The sequence below is a fragment of the Olea europaea genome, chromosome 11 (genome assembly GCF_002742605.1).
Source record: "Olea europaea var. sylvestris chromosome 11, O_europaea_v1, whole genome shotgun sequence".
NCBI classification, from domain to species: domain Eukaryota; kingdom Viridiplantae; phylum Streptophyta; class Magnoliopsida; order Lamiales; family Oleaceae; genus Olea; species Olea europaea.
In genome coordinates this window covers 33,301,555-33,322,543 of record NC_036247.1, presented here as the reverse complement: position 1 = coordinate 33,322,543, position 20,989 = coordinate 33,301,555, and the positions used below count along the sequence as shown (strand labels likewise).

The 20,989-nt window shown below is 32.3% G+C and overlaps 3 protein-coding genes across 10 annotated transcripts; 1 reads left to right on the top strand and 2 right to left on the bottom strand.

The window, feature by feature from the left end:
- Nucleotides 1–3,022: 3,022 nt before the first annotated feature.
- On the bottom strand, nt 3,023–4,018 carry LOC111404140 (thioredoxin-like 3-3). Its single transcript, XM_023032895.1, has 3 exons — nt 3,707–4,018; nt 3,584–3,609; nt 3,023–3,420 (listed from the first exon to the last, which is right to left on the bottom strand). Exons 1-3 carry the CDS (start codon nt 3,851–3,853, stop codon nt 3,201–3,203), a joined length of 393 nt encoding a protein of 130 aa, XP_022888663.1. The 5' UTR covers nt 3,854–4,018; the 3' UTR covers nt 3,023–3,200.
- Nucleotides 4,019–4,498: 480 nt separating this feature from the next.
- Nucleotides 4,499–12,470, bottom strand: LOC111404139 (FAD synthase). 8 transcript variants are annotated; one of them, XM_023032889.1, is made up of 18 exons: nt 12,224–12,470; nt 12,037–12,101; nt 11,826–11,953; nt 10,716–10,761; nt 10,445–10,614; nt 10,162–10,279; nt 9,970–10,052; nt 9,288–9,347; nt 8,774–9,022; nt 8,082–8,178; nt 7,903–7,953; nt 7,678–7,758; nt 6,712–6,906; nt 6,208–6,270; nt 5,528–5,680; nt 5,310–5,367; nt 5,166–5,218; nt 4,499–4,786 (listed from the first exon to the last, which is right to left on the bottom strand). In XM_023032889.1, the coding sequence occupies exons 3-18, from the start codon at nt 11,924–11,926 to the stop codon at nt 4,709–4,711; spliced, it is 1,656 nt and encodes a 551-aa protein (XP_022888657.1). In that variant the 5' UTR covers nt 11,927–11,953; nt 12,037–12,101; nt 12,224–12,470; the 3' UTR covers nt 4,499–4,708. The 8 variants fall into 8 exon arrangements, with proteins under 8 accessions (XP_022888657.1, XP_022888658.1, XP_022888654.1 ...); XM_023032890.1 differs by having other exon boundaries at nt 11,826–11,950; XM_023032886.1 differs by lacking the exon at nt 12,037–12,101.
- A 5,928-nt stretch (nt 12,471–18,398) lies between these two features.
- On the top strand, nt 18,399–20,266 carry LOC111404987 (probable xyloglucan endotransglucosylase/hydrolase protein 32). The gene is made up of 3 exons (XM_023033706.1): nt 18,399–18,758; nt 18,908–19,125; nt 19,658–20,266. The coding sequence occupies exons 1-3, from the start codon at nt 18,456–18,458 to the stop codon at nt 20,022–20,024; spliced, it is 888 nt and encodes a 295-aa protein (XP_022889474.1). The 5' UTR covers nt 18,399–18,455; the 3' UTR covers nt 20,025–20,266.
- The last annotated feature ends 723 nt before the right edge of the window (nt 20,267–20,989 follow it).

Below are 20,989 nucleotides of genomic sequence, written 5' to 3'. Positions count from 1 at the left end.
TTTTTTTTTTACTTTAAAATTTTTTAATTCTTTTCTTTTCATAATAAAACTTAATATTAACTTTAAAATATTTTATTATAATGTAATAAAACATAATCAAACGAAGTCGAAATATATAAAAAAAAAATTTACCTTAAAGTATTTTATTATACTGTAAGAAACTACTGCAACAGGTAATTTTCATACCTCCCACCACTCCATTCTCAATCACTCTTATTTGTGTTGTTTACATTATAATTTTTTTTTCAATTTATAATTCTTTTCTCTTAATAATTCCAAATAGAAACTTAGATTTGAGAATTTTTTTCTGTGTAGTTTTACGTTATAAATAATAATTTTTTCAATTTAGAATTCTTTTTAATTTTTTTCTTCAATTTTTTTATTATTAATCAGTATTTTTTAATAGTTTGAGATAAAATTTAATTTTCTAGTAATAATTCAATATATAAAATGATGAAAAAAAAACATATTCACTCCGTGCATGGAGAAAATTTTTTTCGTCATACCACATAATTTTTTTGAGCAAAATGATGCATTGAGAAAATTGTTGCGAAAAAAGAATAAATAGTAATAAAATAATTGGTTTTTTAAAGAAAAAACGACGTATACGCATTTTTAACACATACGTTTAATCTCCGTTTAACTATTCTCGATATTTATTTAGATCATCTGATATCTCTACGACATAGTTCTCAAAATGAGTTTCGAGAGAATGTAAAACATTTATCGATTCCACTATCATACAATCGTCGACGAATTCTTAAAGTTAGCTTGTTATCGAAAATTTCGAAATAGTAATAAAATAATTGGTTTTTTAAAGAAAAAACGACGTATACGCATTTTTAACACATACGTTTAATCTCCGTTTAACTATTCTCGATATTTATTTAGATCATCTGATATCTCTACGATATAGTTCTCAAAATGAGTTTCGAGAGAATGTAAAACATTTATCGATTCCACTACCATACAATCGTCGACGAATTCTTAAAGTTAGCTTATTATCGAAAATTTCGAAATAGTAATAAAATAATTGATTTTTTTAAGAAAAAGACTTATGCGTATTTTTTAACGCATACGTTTAATGTCCGTTTAACTATTTTTTATATCTATTTAGATCATTCGATGTCTCTACGATATAGTTCTCAAAATGAGTTTTGAGAGAATGTAAAACATTTATCGATTCGACTATCGTACAATCGTCGATGAATTTTTAAAGTTAGCTTGTTATCGAAAATTTCGAAATATAGTTTGAAAATGCTTACTTTGACGTCCCATAATATTTGCTACGATTGACCGTTTCACGCACCGTTAACGACGTGTAATACTATGCCGCGAGTGCTTCAAAACGATATTAAGAATGTAATATTTCGACTTCATTTGATATCTCGTAATGAGCCTAAAAATGAACACAAAAACATAAATAAAAAAAAATTATTTCTCTCTCTGTGCACGGAGCCTTTGGGTGTACGGAGTCCTTCCTAATTTTTATTTTGTTTTTTGTTTTTTGTTTCTTCCCTCCATGCACGGAGACAATGTCTCCGTGCGTGGAGACTAATGTCTCCATGTACAGAGGCTTTTGCTGTATGCACGGAGAGATTTTTTTTTTTTACTGTGTAGTTTTACGTTATAATTTTTTTCAATTTAAAATTCTCTTTAATTATTTTCTCTTCAAATTTTTTACTTACAAGTAATAAGTTGTAAAAAAATTTCTGTCGCATATTATCTCTATCTTTTTTTTTCTTTATAAAAGTGATTTTTTTCTTATATCCCTACTATATATATCTATATCGAAGTGGAGGAGGAATAAAAATTGCGTGTTGCAGTAAATTTGGAGGTAGTGTACAATAAAATAAAATATATATCAAGCAAACGGCGTCGTTTTTGGCCCCTAATTGAAAAAAAACAAAAAAATGCAACATTAAAGATGGATCAAGACACTGTTGCTTTCTACAGTGCCCTCACATTCCCCTTTTTATATAGTAGGGATATATCGGAGTGGGGGGCGAATGAAAATTGCGTGTTGCAGTAAATTTGGAGGTAGTGTATAATAAAATAAAATATATATCAAGCAAACGACGTCGTTTTTTGCCCCCAATTTAAAAAAAAAAACAAAAACCAAAACAAAAATGTTACAGTAAAGATGGATCAAGACACTGTTGCTTTCTACAGTACCCTCACATTCCCTTTTTTATATAGTAGGGAAATAAGCGAGGGGCTGGACATCCTCAGTGCTCATTAAAAACTCCATTTTGAATTAGTTTTTGATGCAGATCTCATTGTGCATTTTATGTAAGAATAACTGCTTGAAAATTTTGAAGACGGATCTGCAATTTGTGTAAATTATGACATGAAAATTCAGAAACTGAAGATAATTACAGTTTGATTTCAGCGGATGATTTCGACCCAATTCTAGTTTAGTTTCGTAAAATCATAATATTGGTTCAAAAGATACAACTTCCATATTTCAAGTTGAAATATCTGATTTTGGAACTAATCCATCTCCTTGGTGAGTTAATTGTTCCAATGGTCATTAAACTTAGATGCATGTCTTCGATTGGTCACTGAAATTTAAGATGTCAAATTTTGATCACTGAACTTAGTTCAATGTCTTCGATTACTCACCCAACTTAACTTCATGTCTTAAATTACTCACTGAAATTTAAAATGTTGATTTTTAATCACTGAACTTTGGAATATATTGTACGTTACTCGCTAACATAACTGTTGAACTTTGAAAAATATCAAATTTACAGTGAGTAATGTACAATATTTTTCGTACAACATTTTTTAAAATTCAGTGACCAAAACTCGACAGCTTAAACTTCAGTGAATAATCAAAGACATAAACCCAAATTCAATAACTTGACATTTAAACTTCAGTGACCAATAAAAAACATGAACCTAAGTTCAATGATCATTGAAACAATTAATTCCTCTTTGGTTGATGACCACGCTTTCACCGTCTCTCTTTTAGCGAGTTAGCATTGAACACGTCTAAAACATCATGTAAGAAATTGTGTACAATAAGCATTTTCCATTTGTTAACCGCTTTCATTGATTGTTGGATTTATGAGAAGCTGATTTATCAGGAACATTGATTTGAAGTTTACGTATCAACATTGAAAATCAGAGATGAAGAAAAATAACAAGTTAAAGTCACAACAGAAAATGCTAAGAACTCGAACTATATATATATTTCAAGAGTGCAGCCAAAGGCGATCATGTAGTCGTTCTTCTCCAGCACCAAACATCTCATCCACCCTTTCGCCATCTCTGTAGAAATGAAAAGTGGGTGTGTAACGAATGTGTTGCGTCGTTTCTGGGCATTCATCAATATCAGCATAGACAAAAGAAAGCTTCGGAAACTTATTGCTCAGTTGGCAAAATGCAGGAAGGATCTGACTGCAAACACGACACCTGAAAATCCACAAATTTAATTCAAATTAGAAAGAAATATTTAAGCAACTGAAGTTCCAAATTTCAATGATTAACATATCAATCAGCGAATACTGCAACATTTTCATGGGGAACTTCGATCAGACATTTTATCGAACACCTAGTGTTCACGTAAATAACGTACCACGATGCGCCGTAATTGATAACTGCCTGCAAGACACATTCAATTCAGAATTTCAAATGAGATTTTTATGAAATAAATAGAATATCTAAGCACTGAAACACAAGTTGAAGAATAATTGCTTACAGGGTTTTTAGATGTTCTGATTTGGTGAAAGATTTCCTTGAGGTTATCATCACTGGTGGCTGTGATGACGGTTCTTTGAGAATTTTTTGGTAAATTAATACCAAAATTTCCATTCTCTTCATTAGAATTTCCACCCTGCTCGGCCATTCGTTGGTGAAATTTCCTAATTATCGTCCCAGTTTATTTCCGATCCTCCTTTACAGTGTTTCTTCTGGTTTTATATTTCCCTTTTCCTAATCTTATATCCCCAAACCAGCGACTCGAGAGAAATAAATCAAATAAAATTCACATATTATTTAACGTTTGTTTGGAAAAGCTTAAAAAATTAAGATGAAAGTCAATAACTAGTTTTATTAATTTAAATTCAGATATTTTTTAATTTTTATCAAAACTTGTTAAGTTTTTTATTAAAATCTTTATCAAATGAAGAAATATGTGAACAACCACAAGGTCGAAAGTGAATTTTGATCAAATGCTACAGCTTTTAAACAATCATGATCCGAGGATTGGCTAAAAACTTTTTATCGCTGACATGACAAGAGAACCTTAACTATGGTTCTCTAGAATGATCAAAAATTCAAAGAAACATAATTAAGGTCATCTTATCACAACAACAGTGAAAAGTTTTTATCGTGCCTATTAAGAGCAGGAGATCAATACTAAACATTCAAATACGAGTGCAACCTCCTTTTCATCTTCCAGACCAAGGAAAAACCAATACTTGGAAGATACTGTGAGCCAGATATCTATACCTATTTTCCATTTTTCAGAAAATTTTCATAAGTATATATCTAGAAATAATGAAATAAACCATAATTGATGACAAAAATAAGGGAAGATTAGCAAGTTTACGTAGTTGATATGGCTACACAATTTCATCTGTAGTGATTGAAGAATAGTTTTTCTATCCTGTAATATTCTTCCTCACAAAATTTAACCCCCAAACATGGTGATTACTTTCAGGCCACAATCTGGAGGCCTACTACCAGAGACATTTCATGTTCAGTTAATTTCAGAGAATGATCCTGGCTGAAACTTCTTGCGTAATGCTTCCACAGCACCATTTATTCTCTCTTGCTCCTGCAACAATTCCAGGCATTCTGTAAAGTTCTTGTAAATGTTATGAACTCAAAACGATTAAGAGCCAGTTTGGCAAGGCTTCTGCTTTGCATTTTGTAGAAGAGTTTTCAGAACCCTCTAAAAATTCTTTTAATTAGACAAAGCACTTCCAATATTTTAACAAAAGAGGTCCAAAAACCAATGTTCTAAAATATATATAGTGTGATGCCAATCCAAGTTTCAAGCTTTTATGAGCCTACGCGAGGCGGAGCTTAGGTGTAAAAAACATAAAGCGTGGCTAGGTGAAGCTTGGGCAAGCTTCTTAATATCATAAACAACTTTTGACTTTTCAAAAGCCTTACCAACAGGCCCTAAGTATCTTTGAGCAAAAATCTTTTACCTTTCCTTCAAAAGTGACAACAAGAAGCCCTTTTCTTGATTCACGGTAACCTCCTTTGTATCCCGAGAAAGGGTAAAATTAATTAGTAACAAGAAATACCAACACTACCACTGGCACAGTGAATTATTATAAGAAGATTCTTACCAATGTAAAGATCAGGAAATTCAATACAGATTTCTGAAAGAGGATGAGCTGCTTCCACCTGCATCATGGATCCACAGTAAATCGTTTAAATATTCTATACAGGCAACAGCATAAAATGTCATACGTCTAGGCAGGTTAACATTAAATTTCCATATAATCGATGAATCTAGCATAGCAATCTAATACACACACACACAGAGATGTTTATAGACACTCACATCAGAAAGAGTTGTTGCCAGTCGCTTTGATACAAATGGTTCTACGGCTACTAAAGGACTGCTGGATCTCATAAATTCAATCAAACAATCCCATTCCTTGTCCATCTCATCAACATTCGTTGCAGTAAGTATGATCACATTTTGGCACTTGATCTACACAAGGCAAATATAAACAAGTATTCGCACTTACACTTCAAGACAGAGATCATACATGTCAGGTAAAAGTAATGGCAAGAAACATGCATTAGAAAACTGCAAGAAAAAAATATTCATAGCAGTGCATAGAAGTTGACCTCGAGGATGAAAAATCAAAAATATAAAGGAACAATTAGCACCAGAACAATGCATAACAAAGTGATTTGGAGGCAAAAAAAAAACGCGGGGGGGGGGGGGGGGGGGAGGAATTACAACTATATATCATTAATCCATTTGGACTTCCCTAGAGGATGTTACATCTACCTTTCTACTGTAAACTGATTAACCAAAATATAACTTCTGGTCCGTTCACACTGCATCACAAAGTACTGAAAATATGCCTTGTGGACATTTTAAACTGTGTGGACATAAAAAATTACAAAGCAATAAAACGCTCCAAAAGCACTTTTTCAAAATAACTTGCAATGGATATCAATGTGTAAGTAGAAAACAAAAATTTGCATGAACAGATTACATCAACGTACCAGAGGCACACGAAGCTGTTCATGATGCAGCAATTCGGTGATACCCGCAGGCAACTGTGCCATCTGGTCCAAAAAACAAGAAAATATTAGCAGGCAGAAGAGTATTATATCCCCAGTCTAACTCCACATACCCCCCACAAAATGACATTCTATTCTCGTAAATGGAAAAATATTAACACAAATAAGCAGGCATGGCTTTCATTTGTCCCCAGCTTCACAGAATGCTTCCAAGAAATACCAGTTCAACATCTCACTGCCAAGAATAGGCAACTACTATGCATTTGGCACACCTCTTAACTTCATTTTCTGGAAACCTCCCCATTCGTACATTTCACCAAGTGATGTACAATATGTCGTCATTTTATTTTCATCAAGATGTATCATTTCTGTACTTGTTAAATTAAGATATTAATATATTAATCGTAATAACATCTGTCCATTAATTTTTGAATATTATATTAACTAAAAGGTTTGAACCTTATAAACAATTTAATTTTGCAATACCTCATTCCTGTCCCCTGTGCACTTCTCACCAATGAGATGCCTTAAATATTCTTCAAATTCTTCATCAGGTGCCTTTGATAGATAATCGAACAAGGTAATAAAGTTAGTATTTGTAAATGTGCACACGGTTAGAATAAGAGTACGCCAGTGTTCTTTAGCAGGGAAGCAAAACATTGTCAAGCACCATTCTGCCAGCTGTTGAACCATTAAAGTACGAAAATTAAGGACTAAGAGCATGTTTTGCTAAGCTTAAAAAGTTCATGTACCAGTAAATAAGTTTTTAAACATTTTTTTTTTTTTAATGGGTTAAAGTTGAAATTGTTTGAGCCACATTATATTTTTAAGAATGAATTTTTAAATAGTATATTGATGGAAAATGTGTGGTTAAAAAATAAAGAAAAGTTTTGAATTTGCGTGTAATATTATTTTATTGAAGAATGTGTGGTTAAAATAATATCACATCATTATTTAAAAATGTATTTTTTTGAAAAAATGTGGCTTTTTCTTAAAGCAATTTTCTAAAAGGTGGGAAAAGGTTGAGCCTAGACGGGCATAGGAGTGAAGAGCGCACCCCACCTATAGGAAAGGCATGGAAAAGGTGGTCAACCATATTTTGACGGCCTATAATGCAGGTCTAGGCAGCAAAAGTCATGACTAATGATATGGCCTAGGCACTAAAAGGCATGTGCCTTTTATTTTTTAAGTCAAATAAAAAATTAAATAAAAGGAATTATCATTAATAATCTTAAAATAATATTAAAAATAGGGAAACGCTTTATGACCCCAAGTCTTCCCTAGGCATGCCTAAGCTTGTAAGGCTTGAGGCTCAGCCTTCTCATGCATTACGCATTTTGTAACCTTAAAAAAAAAAAAAAAAGATGTTCGAAAAAAAGTAACTTTTACTTTCTGTTTTACAAGCTTAGCTAAATACGCTATGATAAATATTTTAACATAGATACAACTAACCATTCGAACACCAAATGCTTTTGCAACTCCTGCTACAGTGACATCTGAATGCAATGGACCAACTCCTCCATATATGAACACCTGAGAGAAATCAGCTTAAAGATTATCAACATTTAAAAGAAAATCATTGATAATATCTTTATGACGTGAACTCACTAAAGGAGAAACTCTCTCTCACACACATACACACATAAGCGCGCAGAGTAGTTGAATACAATTTTTTACCATGTCATTTCTCGACATTTGCCTCTCGACTTCCTCTGCAACAGAATCAACCTGGATTCAAAGAGGATGTCATATGAAGTTGTTCATAGAACACAAAGTTGAAGGACACACCGTAAAACTTCACCAATATTCAACTTCAATTACCAAATATGCGAATTCATTTAAAACATACAACTTACATCATTTTGGGTTACAGCAAATTGGGATACAGCCCAACCTATGGAATGGAGCTTTCTACACAAAGTTGATCCTAACTGATCCTCAATAGTGCCAAACCTGAGCTATCGAACCAATAGAAAATATCATATACAAAATGACAGGAATTACACATGACAGTCATAGAAAAATTTAGACGATCACTCATGCAGTCCACTATTTTCCATTAGATATGCAAAATGAAGTGTCCATAGTTTTAATGTAAATTTTTCAAGCCAGGATATCAAGGATAAGTCACTGAGTTGTAAAGTCAAAAAATAACACAAAGCAGAGTATAATAATGTAGAAATAAATTATTTAACAAGTTGTTCGTCGAAAAATGTTAAACCTTTGCACATAATCATTATGATAAGGAAGATAAGGAGTTTATGCTATGGAAATTTACGATTATATTTTGGAAAGAAAAGAAGATACAGTGTAGCTGAGACAGCAAGCATCAACTATTTATGCATAATGTTGACATTTGGGTGGAAATAGGGTTGCAGAGAGAAGTTGGATTTTATAGCTAAACACTCAGGATGCAACTATACTAGACCCTTCTGTTGACATGTTAATGGAGAATCACATCACATTGGCATGGTGGTCATGAAATGACTGGTAAAGGGAGTCGAGGAGGAACTTGTCAAATAAAGCAATGTAGCAACAACAAACTTACAGAATTTCATCTCCCACAGCAATGACTGTGGCTGTGAGCATGCATTTCCGATGTGGATCCTCACTTTTCAAACCATTGCTAATGGCAGATAATGGAAGAGAAGATAATTTTTTTATTCTACCTGCTCTTTCCAATCTTCCGTCTGGAAGCAGGTATGCAGGTTTGAATTTTATTTCACTGTTGTTGTAGTTGCCAATGGACAACAAAGCATTAGGAACTGTGTCATGAATGCTACCAATTGAAGTATAACTGCAAAAATTGAACAAATTTACATGAACACAAATTTTCATGCCAAACAACCCAAAGAAACTCAGAATGATTGAAGACAAACTGCTATATACAATTATTGTATGATCCAAAATCATCATGACAATTGACATCACCTCCCAAGTAAAATGAAAAAGATAAAGCCAACCAGAAGATATGATCTCTCTCAAATAAATACAAAAGAATTTGTCCTTTTTAATATTCCCATTGAACAAAATTCCAAACCATTTGAGCTACGACGATTTACCCCTGATCGTATAGGCTGCAATATCGAACCTTGCAAGTCAAGAGGAAAGCCCAAATATCTCTGCAAGATTCACATTAAAGGTTAAACCTTTGTTTTGATGCAGAATACAAGCCAAGCAAGAAAAGTATCGCAATCAACTTAGCTACAGCCATGAAGAGAATGAATAAACCAAATACAAATATGTTTTGTTCACTAAAATGTCTCTAACACTGTGTATAGAGATGTAAAGAGGAGCTTTGGCTGCTTTGCTTATGGCCATTTTTTGGATGAGAGGTCATGTTATTGGATGACTCAAGTCATAGATCTTGAGTACCATGTGGGATCAAGGAGAAAGGAAGGAAAAAGCTGTGTAATATGCCAGAAAAGAAACCCTTTTTAAGTTCCAACCAAAGGTTTGATATTAAACCAAAGCCAATCCATGCTACATCACAAAATGTCACATCTAACATATTTTCATTACTTCATGCTTTCCCAATGATCAAAGAATGCATGATAGCCCTACATGACACACTGTATGTATCAAAACATAGTTCTTGCATCAACTACCGGTTCCAGATGTAAAGCTCGTTTCAGCAAATATAAATGCATGCTGCCATATCAAATGCTAATCTTCATTTGCAATCAAGGAGTAAGTTGCTTCAATTGCACACAATATATAGGAGTTTTATGTGCATAGACATACCTGTATGACCAATCAAGGATTGGATTCACTCTCATGAAAGGTGGCCATCCAGGCGAGCTGGGAGAGAACTGCTCTTGACCTACCTGTAAAATTGATATCAGACATATTAGCAAACTCTTTAGAACTCATTCTTGAACGTACTTATGCTGAAATTAGATGTTAACTTGCAAGGTATAAAATTTCATGAAATACCGCAGTAGGGTCTCCAATTCGGACACCAAGAAAAATAGCTCTTATAGGCTTAGCTTTTAAAAGAGCCTCCAGACCCGACTTGAAATCCAGGCGAATGATGTCCATTTGCAATTTGAAACTGTAAAAGTTTATCTATTAGTCTAAAAAACCAATTGCAAGTAAGATGTCATGGACAGCAACTGGGGGAGAGAGCAAAATGCAAATTTTTGAATACCAAAAATCATGGGAAAACGAAAAGAAAGGATGAGCAGAAACATCATAAGAAACATATTTTCTCACTTACGCAGTGGCTGTGTCATAAGTGAATGAATTTATTTCTGGGAACGCAGATGGACTCTCAAAATAAATTATTCGTATTGGAAATGTGATTTCACAGTCATCAGGATCACCAATAGAATGATATTTTCCAGACGTGTACAAATAATAGCCTGCCCTGAGTAGGTGCAACAGAACCTATAAGAGTAGAATTTTGCACAATTAGAGCTTTCTCAAATTTGGAGAGAAAAAGACATTGAAAGTTTGGAAAAAGACAAAGTATCCATAAAAGAACTCACAGTTGAATCTTTTCCACCATTGAAGCTGAAAGCAACCTCTTCAAAACTGGGTAAAAGAATTTAAATGCTTAATTCACGTTTCCTTGGAGTCAATTTGATCAGAAAGGTAAAAAAATCCATTATATATTGACCTCCTCCGAACTATCTCTACGATAGTGTCACATTTTAAAAGCTGAAAAAACAACTAATATACATACAGAAGGCTCGTTTATTTCATGAAACATAACAGCATGTAGATGCAGAATAATTCAACTAAAACAAGCCCAGGAACAATAAGAAAACTTCTATAAACTTTAAGAAGGGTATCAGTCAAGGTAATTCATGAATTAATAGTTGAAGTAGGCATGGCAGCTGCAATTATAACATTGTTACAAACTTAAGATTCCTTCTAATTTGCATACTTCATTTTCTTTCGATGATAAGTACCAGTATGTCACTCACTGAACAATAAAAAATATGGGGTTTATTCTACTACACTAGTATCTAAATTGACATGCATGTTGCCAAGGCAAATGGCCAACACCGATTGGATCCTCTACACCGTCTAGGAGTAGCGATACAAAAGCAACAACTTTCTGTTTCACTTGGTTGGTTTTCAATAACCAAAAAAAAAGATATCATTCCAATAAATTTGTACCGCTAGAATTTCACCTACTTCATTTTATTTGTAATTTTTTAAATCAAATCTCCACTAAATCAAATTTCTGACTCCGTCCCTTAACATAGCAAACTTTTACAAGTTTCAACATGCGAAAATGTACCATGTTATAAATCAATAGGTCGGGAAGAGATTGCATACTATAATCAGATCAATTCCATTATTGGCATAATCTTGAGACAACAAATTGGTTCTTTTTAGTATAATTTGTTTGAAATATATTAGCAGAAGGAGAGATCAATTCTTAAACCGAAAATAATCCTTTCAGCAATAACAACGCTTAATTCAAGCATAAAACATATAATGAAAAAATAATCAAAACCTTATAGCCCTAAACCTCATTCATAAATAGATAAACAGTTTCATTTTTATATTTTTTTGGGGGAAAAAAAGATACCTTAACCGAAAAACAGATAAAAATTCAAATTTGAAGAAAATGAAATGGGGCCTACGAGTAAAGAGCAAGAGCCCTTTGGATAACATGGATTGCATTTTTGTACTTGGTCTTCAGCCTTCGATCATCGCTTTCTCTTATTGCTTTATCAATCTCCATATCTGGCTATATATTCTTTGAGACCTTCTGAATCAAAAACCCAGAAAAAAATAAAATAAAATTTTACCTACCAGTTGAAAAGTCCTTTTGAAGTGAACTGAATTGCATACATAAAAATATGTGAATTCAAGAAATCATCTTTCTGTGATATGTTTTAACAATGGGATTCACCAATCTATTTGCTTCCCAATAAAAAATTTATTAATGAAATCGAAAATCTTAACAAGCGAATGAATCAATCTTCAGGTGAAATAAAGAAAGATTGTATTTCTAAAAGGCTTTAACAATGTAACTCACCTTGGGTTGAAGGAAGACGCAAATGGCAATTCAAGAACAAGAAAACATACGGGAATTTACGACCCTTCTATATGATTTTGTGTTTGAAAGGATTCAAGAAAGAAAATTTTCACCTTTGTGCTGTTATGCTGAAGGGATGAAGCACAGATATTGGCAGGCTCAAAAATTTGAGAAAGATTTCGTTTTTCTTGTGATTTTTGTTGGACTAGTTATCGTGAAAAGGATTTGGACATACAATTTTCTTAATTAGATACCACAGTTATTGCATTTTGTTTAATAAATAAAATGGAATATTCCTTAAAGTATAAAATTAAAGGCAAAAGTATGAAAAAATCAAGGGAAAATGTCCTTAAACATCAAAATATTGACCAACGTAGGAAATTGCTTAGGATGGACAGAATAAAAACATGAGAATTCCATCTCGGTTTCTTTACTTGCTTAAATTGTTCAGCTTTCAGTTATTTTAATTACATTAAATAAAGATTTCTTTCACTAATGGAATTGCGATTCAATTTTTAAATTTATAGACTAATACCAATAACAGTTTTTGATAAGCTCGATTAATATTAATTTTGAGAACAATGACAGTGAAAATTGAACCTTTTTTAGTGCTTGTTTGAAAAATATTAAAAAGTTGTCGATATTAGGTTAAAGTTAACAAATAATTTTAAGAGTAATAATATTTTTACATCATTGTGTACATAATAATGTACAAATAGATAACATAAAAGAAAGAGAAAGATTATATTAACATAGTTTCTTTTTTCGTGATTGTTCTACATGTACATAATTGTTTACATATATATAATATAGTGAGATATGATTGAATCAGAGTTTTTTCAATCAAATATTTAAAAAAAAAAATCGCCACACTCTCTTTTGACATCACATCTGTATATAAACCATTATGTAATTCTTTATGTAAAAATATCATTATTTTTCTTTTTATCTTTTGTCTCCCTCTTTTTCATATCATCTATTTATACACCATGTGTACAATAGAATTACTCTAATCTTAATCGTACATTTAATGTGATTCACAACTTTTATTAATTTTTCACCATATATTTTATTAATTTGTATGAAAATCTACTAAAATTTTGACCAAAAGCTTATTCAAACAACCCCTTAATGAGATTGCACAAGGGATGGTCTAAACAAAAATATGTTATTGTTATGGGAGTACATAACATTACAAAAAAGAACATTTTAATACATTTTAAGAGTCAAATATTGTTTCAAGATAAATAAAAAATAATTAAAAAGAAAAATATAACATCATTAGTTGTGAAATGAAAATGACTAAGAATGGATTTATGGAAATGTTTAGGTTCGCTTCAAAAAGAAATCGTAAGGGAAATATTGTGGAGTTTGCTTCACGGCATAACCTAAGTGTTTGTTTGGGTCTTATTATAAATTATTAATATTATAATATGATAAAAATAATAATTATGAATTATAAAAAATATAATTAAAATTAAAGTTTGATCTGTTTAACGAAATTATAATGAAATAAAAATAAGCTGTTACTTGGGTTCATAATCCAATATGATTTCCACAACCTACCTGCCTAGGCAGGTAAGCAATTTCCTAGAACCCAATGGCAACTATCATTATTTGCGTTGACTTTGACCTGTGGACATTTCTCGTCAGTTTCATATCCGTTAGTACCTTCTTGACATGTGGCCTAATGCCTGGTTAACCATATTTTCAACGGCAATCCTCCCCACAAAATAATTATATTGAAAAAATATAACCACCCATCGATTTGTAAGAGATCTGTGCAATTCATTTCTGTAAGTGTAGTGCAGTTCTATTTTCAATGGCTTTTGACCGGTGATATCGTATCGATAGGGCCTTCTATTTATTTATTTTAAATCTTCCAATGAAAATCTGTCAATCATTATTTCTGTAAAATTTTTGTTGATATTTATGCACTTATTGCATTTTGTTACTTTACAAACACCGCTAAGTGTACAAGGTATAAAAGAAGGTGTACATGTAGCAAAATTATTGATTATGTGGATAAAGCTATGTGTACATCTTCTTTTTTCACTTAGTTAATAGATGGATGATATGGCGAATTTATAATGAATAAAGTCACTTGTACAATGTATTTCAATAACTTGATTGACAATAAGTGTATTGGAAAAATCTTGGCCATTGGTTTTAAAAATAATTTTTCAAATAGATGGATGTGATGTTTGTCAAGTCATACATTGTAAACCAAGTTGTAAAATATATTGTACAAGTAGCATTATAGATTTATAATATCACCTGTCAAAAGCCAGAATTTGAAATATCAATAAAAATTTTACAGAAATAATAATTGACAGATTTTCATTGGATGATTTTAAAAAAAAATAAAAAAAATACTGTCCGAACTAGCAGTCTTAGACATGTTCTTATCGCGTTAAAAATATACTCCGGTTTGGCCGCCATATGCATCTCAAGAATATCAGACTTAGAAATAAGCAGAAATGGTTATTTTATTTCTCCCTTCAACCCAAAAATAAATAAATAAATAAAATTAAAATAAAAATAAAAAAGAGCATCAATATGGGTTCATTCCAATAGAAACAGATCTGTTGACGGCTGCTTATTTATATTTTAAATTTTGGCCGACACAATAGTAAAATTTCTCATGTTATCCTTTATTTTGACCTAGACAAGGATTTTCTTGAACTTCCACTATAAAGCATGATATTTTTTGTACCCATGGCAGCTAAACACAGCCAGAAAGTCAAATCTTTCTATCTGGCAAATCGTGTGAAATCTTAAAAATTGATATGAGCACAATTTTCATAAATTGTGACAGTGAGACTTCAATTCTAGTATTTTCTGTGTTTGTAACACTTCGTTAATCCTTTTATTGAAAAGTTTAAGCAATTAGATAGGAGTTACATGTATTCATTTAAGATTTGTCTACGACTAACACAAATTTTCAAGTAAGTGAAATGAACAACAGGTCTAAAATTGGCTGATCAAGTACAATCGGTTCTGTAGGTCACAACTTGTCCTATTTATTGCTATTTGGTAAGTAGGTTATGGCATTTATTGCATCAAAATGTGCCATGAATTTTTTCACACTTGGGGACTATAGAGGAGTTTGTGGCATCAACTTCTTTGTTCATTGCCTTGTTTCCTCATAATGTAGACTACTAACGATTTATTCACCCTCTTAAAAGCAAAATAATAGGCTTTCGAGGTTTGAGCTGGAAGGAGGAAAGCAGATGAAGGGAGGCCTTACAAATGTTCGATTGATCTTCATAAAAACTCTTAATGAAATCAAAGTTTTATATTGTTTGAAAATTACTACTAGAAAAGCAATGATTCATCGAAATATTGGGTCAATAGATACATTTGATATTGCCAAATGTTTGAAAATTCCTCTACTCAATCCGTTTCTTTACTCTTGGAATAAATATCTCATCCATAGGCACTTCTTCTCAAGAATTGACTTGAAATTCTTGAGTTAATGTAAATATCAATCAAAAGTTAATAGACGAAACATAAAAGCGATTATAGTTGTATGAGCAAAATATTATATGCTTAGCTATATATCAACGATTTGGGACCAACAAACTAGAGGTATATGACTCTGAAATTAAAATCACAATAATATATGATTGTGAAATTTTGGGTTCTATTACATGTACATTATGATGTCCATAAAAGTGTCTATAATGTACAAGTGACATAACATTATTGGAGAGTTGAAAAATAATTTTTTCAACCCTCCAATCATGAAATTCTACGTGTACATTATGAACGCCTTTATGGATATAATAATGTATATGTAGAATTATCCTGAAATTTTTATGTACGTTTGTATATGATAGCTTACATACATATGATATTGTGAAATATGATTAGATCAGAATTTTTTTAGCAAAATATAAATAAATAAATACTTTTCCACTCTCTTTTTGACATATCACATGTACGTAAATCATTATGTAACTATATTACATACAAGTAACATTATTCTTTTATGTAGCCCAGGTGAGAACCAACTGCCGAACTCATCAATCAAAATCATGGAATAATTGTGAAAATCAAATTGAGATGATATAACATAATTAGATTGATTGCATGTTAAATATGGGCAAATTTGATTAACAAATTAACATCTAAACACAATATTATCAACTAATAAACTTTCAAAAAAGAAAATCAAAACTAATTAATTGAAAAGTATTTAAGTCCTTGTTCCAAAAAAATAAAATAAATAAATAATAACTGTTTCACTCAAAATATTATGGGCACAAATCACATTGGGAAGCAATTAAAATATAGTCTATAAAGTTGTATATGTGTTGTCTGACGTATTTATTATTGAGGACTGATTATATAACCATAATCAATATATCATAATAAGTCGAGGACCAATAATGCAATATTTCGAAGTAATTAATTGCAAAGATACCTGTGTCCCACTGAATTTAGAGAAATGCTCAAAGGTCACAGCCTTTGGTGACACCATCACTCACAACCTTGATTTATCAGACCCCACAATTTGGTTCTTCAATGCTCCATATCAGACATAATACTGAAAGGAAACAAAGAGAGGTAAAATTTACTCGCAGTGGGAGTGTAATGAGCAGTGTTCTTGACATTGAGTGTGAAATTAAGTCTCAATTGCCTAGTTAACCGCATAAAGCATGCCTAGACGTGCTTAGTCGCGCTTTATTAATTTTTTGCCTCTTTTCCTTCTTTTAGAAGTCTTTTATTTGATTTTAGTTTTAAGTTTTTAAAAAATATTAAAAATGAGAAAAAGCTTTTTTACTTATAATCCTCGTCTATATACTCGTAAAATTTGAAACTTGGCCTTTATACCAAACTACATTTTACGCTTTTTCAGAACACTGTAATTAGAAAATCTTACCTTTAAATTTCAGACAGATGCACGTTGGTGAAGTCCAAGATCCTGCAGAAAGTCAGTCATATTTGCACTGAACGCACAGAATACATACTGCGTCTGTCGGTCAAGTTAATAGCAATAGATCTCTTCTTTTTCTTAACTATTCCAAAACCATGCAACCATATCAGACTCTAGTTTTCTCATTAAGGAAGAATATCAAGTAGTTGGGATGAAAATAATTGCGGCACTTCTGACTTAGCTAGTGAGTGTGTTTGGCTATGCTTAAAAATAACTAAAACTTACTTATAATGCATTGATTAGGTGGCTCATATTTTGGTATATGGGGGCTGGTTAATGGAGCCGAAGGGACAAGCCATCTGAACCCATAACAGAATCAACTAACCCATTAGGTTAGATGTGGAGGTGGGGGTGGGGGGACCAAGGCCCAAGAATTTGTCTTTGTTTTTGCCTTGTAAAAACGGTTTTTCATGTGTAGCATTTTATTTTTTTCCACGTATTAGTCCGACTTGAAATTTTATAGCCCAATCTTAAATTCAATCTTGGACCCGTCCTTGCAAATAAGTTGGGAGTGCGGGCCTTTGCTTCTGTAGTACGGTATGATATTATAAGAGTAATTTCGAGATTATGATTATATAAACAATCTACTGTAATCCTATTCAAAGTTAGTAAATTATTCACGCCATACAATGAATGTAATTTCTATCTGTTGATCTTATTCTTCTTCTTTTTGCTTTTATTGTTAATGTTTCCACAACACTATATATCAACGATTGAACGAGTTACATCTTCGTTGGTCAATCAAGAAATTTAGTGGATTCAAGGACGAAACTAGAGATAGAATCGAAAGTGGCTAGGTCTGTAGAATTCAAACATGCTACTAATGGAATTCTTTTTCACTGGTTAAACTGAAAAAAAAAAAATGTATAAATTCATAGAATATGGCCTTGACAGCTAGAAGGTAGAACCTTTGAGACTGTGTTAACGTTCACTTGACAAGAATTATGTGAACAAGTTATAAGAATCGACATATAATCATTGCTTAACAACTTAAATATGATTCCCTTCTCTTATGGGATAAAGATTCTTAGCCTGAAAAATCACTTATAATCAATAATTTCAAGACTAGTGAAAAAGTTACCATATTAAATGTAGATCACAAATTAATCACTCAATGAGAACTCCTCGGTATCTTGCAAAAATTTGGCCCACGCCCCACCAACCTTTTTACTTGTATCATATTTTACAACCATGCTTTTCTTCATGTACACACTTCCGTGTCTCAACCTTCATTTTTGTACACCAAAACTCTCACTCAAATCTGCCTATTCTATTCCTTTTAGCTTCTTCATGGCTTTCCTCTTTCTCCCATTTCTTTTCATCTTCTTTGTCCCCTCAACCAATGCAGGTTATTGGCCACCCTCCCCAGGTTATTACCCGAGTTCTAAGTTCAGGTCCATGAGCTTTTATCAGGGTTACAGAAACCTATGGGGTCCGGGTCATCAGAATATAGACAATAATGGCATTACTATTTGGCTTGATAGAATCTCAGGAAGTGGGTTCAAGTCGGTTAAACCATTTCGATCCGGGTACTTTGGAGCCTCCATCAAGCTCCAAACGGGCTATACTGCTGGAGTAATTACGGCTTTCTATGTAAGAATTTATCATTAGTTATATATTATTTTTTGAATTACCTTGTTTAAAAGTTCGTTAATATGGTGTAGAGTATGTCACCGTCACTCAATTATTAAAATTGTACGTGTGAATCTGGTCTTGGTTAATTAAAGATTATTTGATTGCAGCTTTCGAACAGCGAAGCTCATCCAGGATATCACGATGAGGTAGATATTGAGTTTCTCGGGACAACATTTGGGAAACCTTATACTTTGCAAACCAATGTGTATATCCGAGGAAGTGGGGATGGTAAAATTGTTGGGAGAGAGATGAAATTTCACTTATGGTTCGATCCCACCAAAAATTTCCATCATTATGCCATTTTGTGGAGTCCCAAGGAAATCATGTAAGATAATATTCTTTTAGATTTTTTTCCTAATAATGATTATATATTTAAATATAAATTGATGAGTAAAAATAAATATCTTAATTTTGGTTGATTTAATGTCTTACTTATGTCATATCATATGAAGTACGGATACATAGAGTTCTGCTGAATTTAGCCATGATAAGCTGTTAAGAGTTTAACATTAGATCACTTTTTCGCATTATAAGACATGAAGATATAGAGTATAAAATTTTAACTTTTTCTTGTTTTAATATTATTCAATTTGTGAGAATTATTATTATAGTTGCCATTTCAAGTTTTCAGCCATTAATGGTAGCCCATAACACAATTGAATTAAAATAAGTGTAGCACCGAAAGTGTCAAACTATCACAAGGTCCATGCTTCAGTGTTTAATATTGAATAAAATAATAATAATATCAATTCCCTATTCAACATTGCATTGCATTTTGTTTTATTAAATTTCATTAGGGTGACGGAATTTGTTTGGTTTTTATTTTATTATAATATTTTATTTTATGGGATTTTCAGATTCTTTGTCGATGATGTACCTCTAAGAAGGTATCCAAGAAAAAGTGTAGCAACATTTCCCTTAAGACCAATGTGGGTGTATGGGTCAATATGGGATGCTTCATCATGGGCAACTGAAAATGGAAAATATAAAGCTGATTATAGCTACCAACCGTTCATCGGAAAATTCACTAACTTCAAAGCAAGTGGCTGCACAGCCTATGCGTCGCCCCGGTGCCGCCCAGTCTCCGCCTCTCCCTTTCACTCTGGTGGCCTTACCAGACAACAATACAAGGCAATGAAATGGGTGCAAAGACACCACTTGGTATATAACTATTGCAAGGACTATAAAAGAGATCATTCTCTAACACCAGAATGCTGGCACTAATTCAAGAATAATTTGATCCACGCACATTTATGTATCGTCATTCTATCTTGATTTTACTTGTGCTTCTATTTGGGAGGGGTTTTTCTTGAAATGGGCCCCTCTTGCCAATACGAGGCCACCAAAAACGGAAAAAAATAAAATAATAAAAAAATTGCAGTTTTTTGTGATACTTATGTGTACGTTAGTTAAATAGACTATACAAAGTGTGAGAGAGAATTCAATAAGGGGGAAGAGATTAGGGACTTGGGACAACTTTTAAGTTTGAAAGTGTGAATTCAGTTTTTCTTAATAAAGCAATAGATTTTATTGTTTTCATTAATGCTTTACGTCAAATTTTGATCGCATTCTTGAAATGTCAATTTTTTTTCGTAGTCTCTTAATGTGTGTGTATGTGTACACACACAAAATTTAACCGTGGATCCACCCCTTTGGGTAGTTTCAAAAACATTTCTTTCCCTTTCTTTTCTAAAATCTCACTACCACCCTCTTTCACTAATAATTAATAATTTTTATCAAGTAAAATGGAAGAAAAATAAAATTATTTTGGAAAAATGTATCAAAGGTCATAATGGACATGATTCTTAGCATAAAAAATGTCTCACAAAATTCCTGTCCCATTGCCCCCATTCATCCCCAATTAGACCCTATAGTGTTTACATTCGGAATGACAAACTAAATACATTTGTCATGTTACTTCCAAGAAAATGTTCTTACAATATATATATAATTTTTGGAAAAACTTGGGAAAACAAAAGCAAGTATAGGCGGACCCATGCCAATATAGTAACAATGAGAAGAAGACACATTTTCTATAAGCAATCAAAGCCACTTTTGAATTTTGACTAAAATGGGTAAAGCTGTTCGAATAGGGCCCTATTCGAACAGGGGTGCCACATCAACCCTCCGTGGCCTTGTCCATTTTAGCAATCTAATAATTCAAAGGATAAGGAGAGACATGGAAAGAA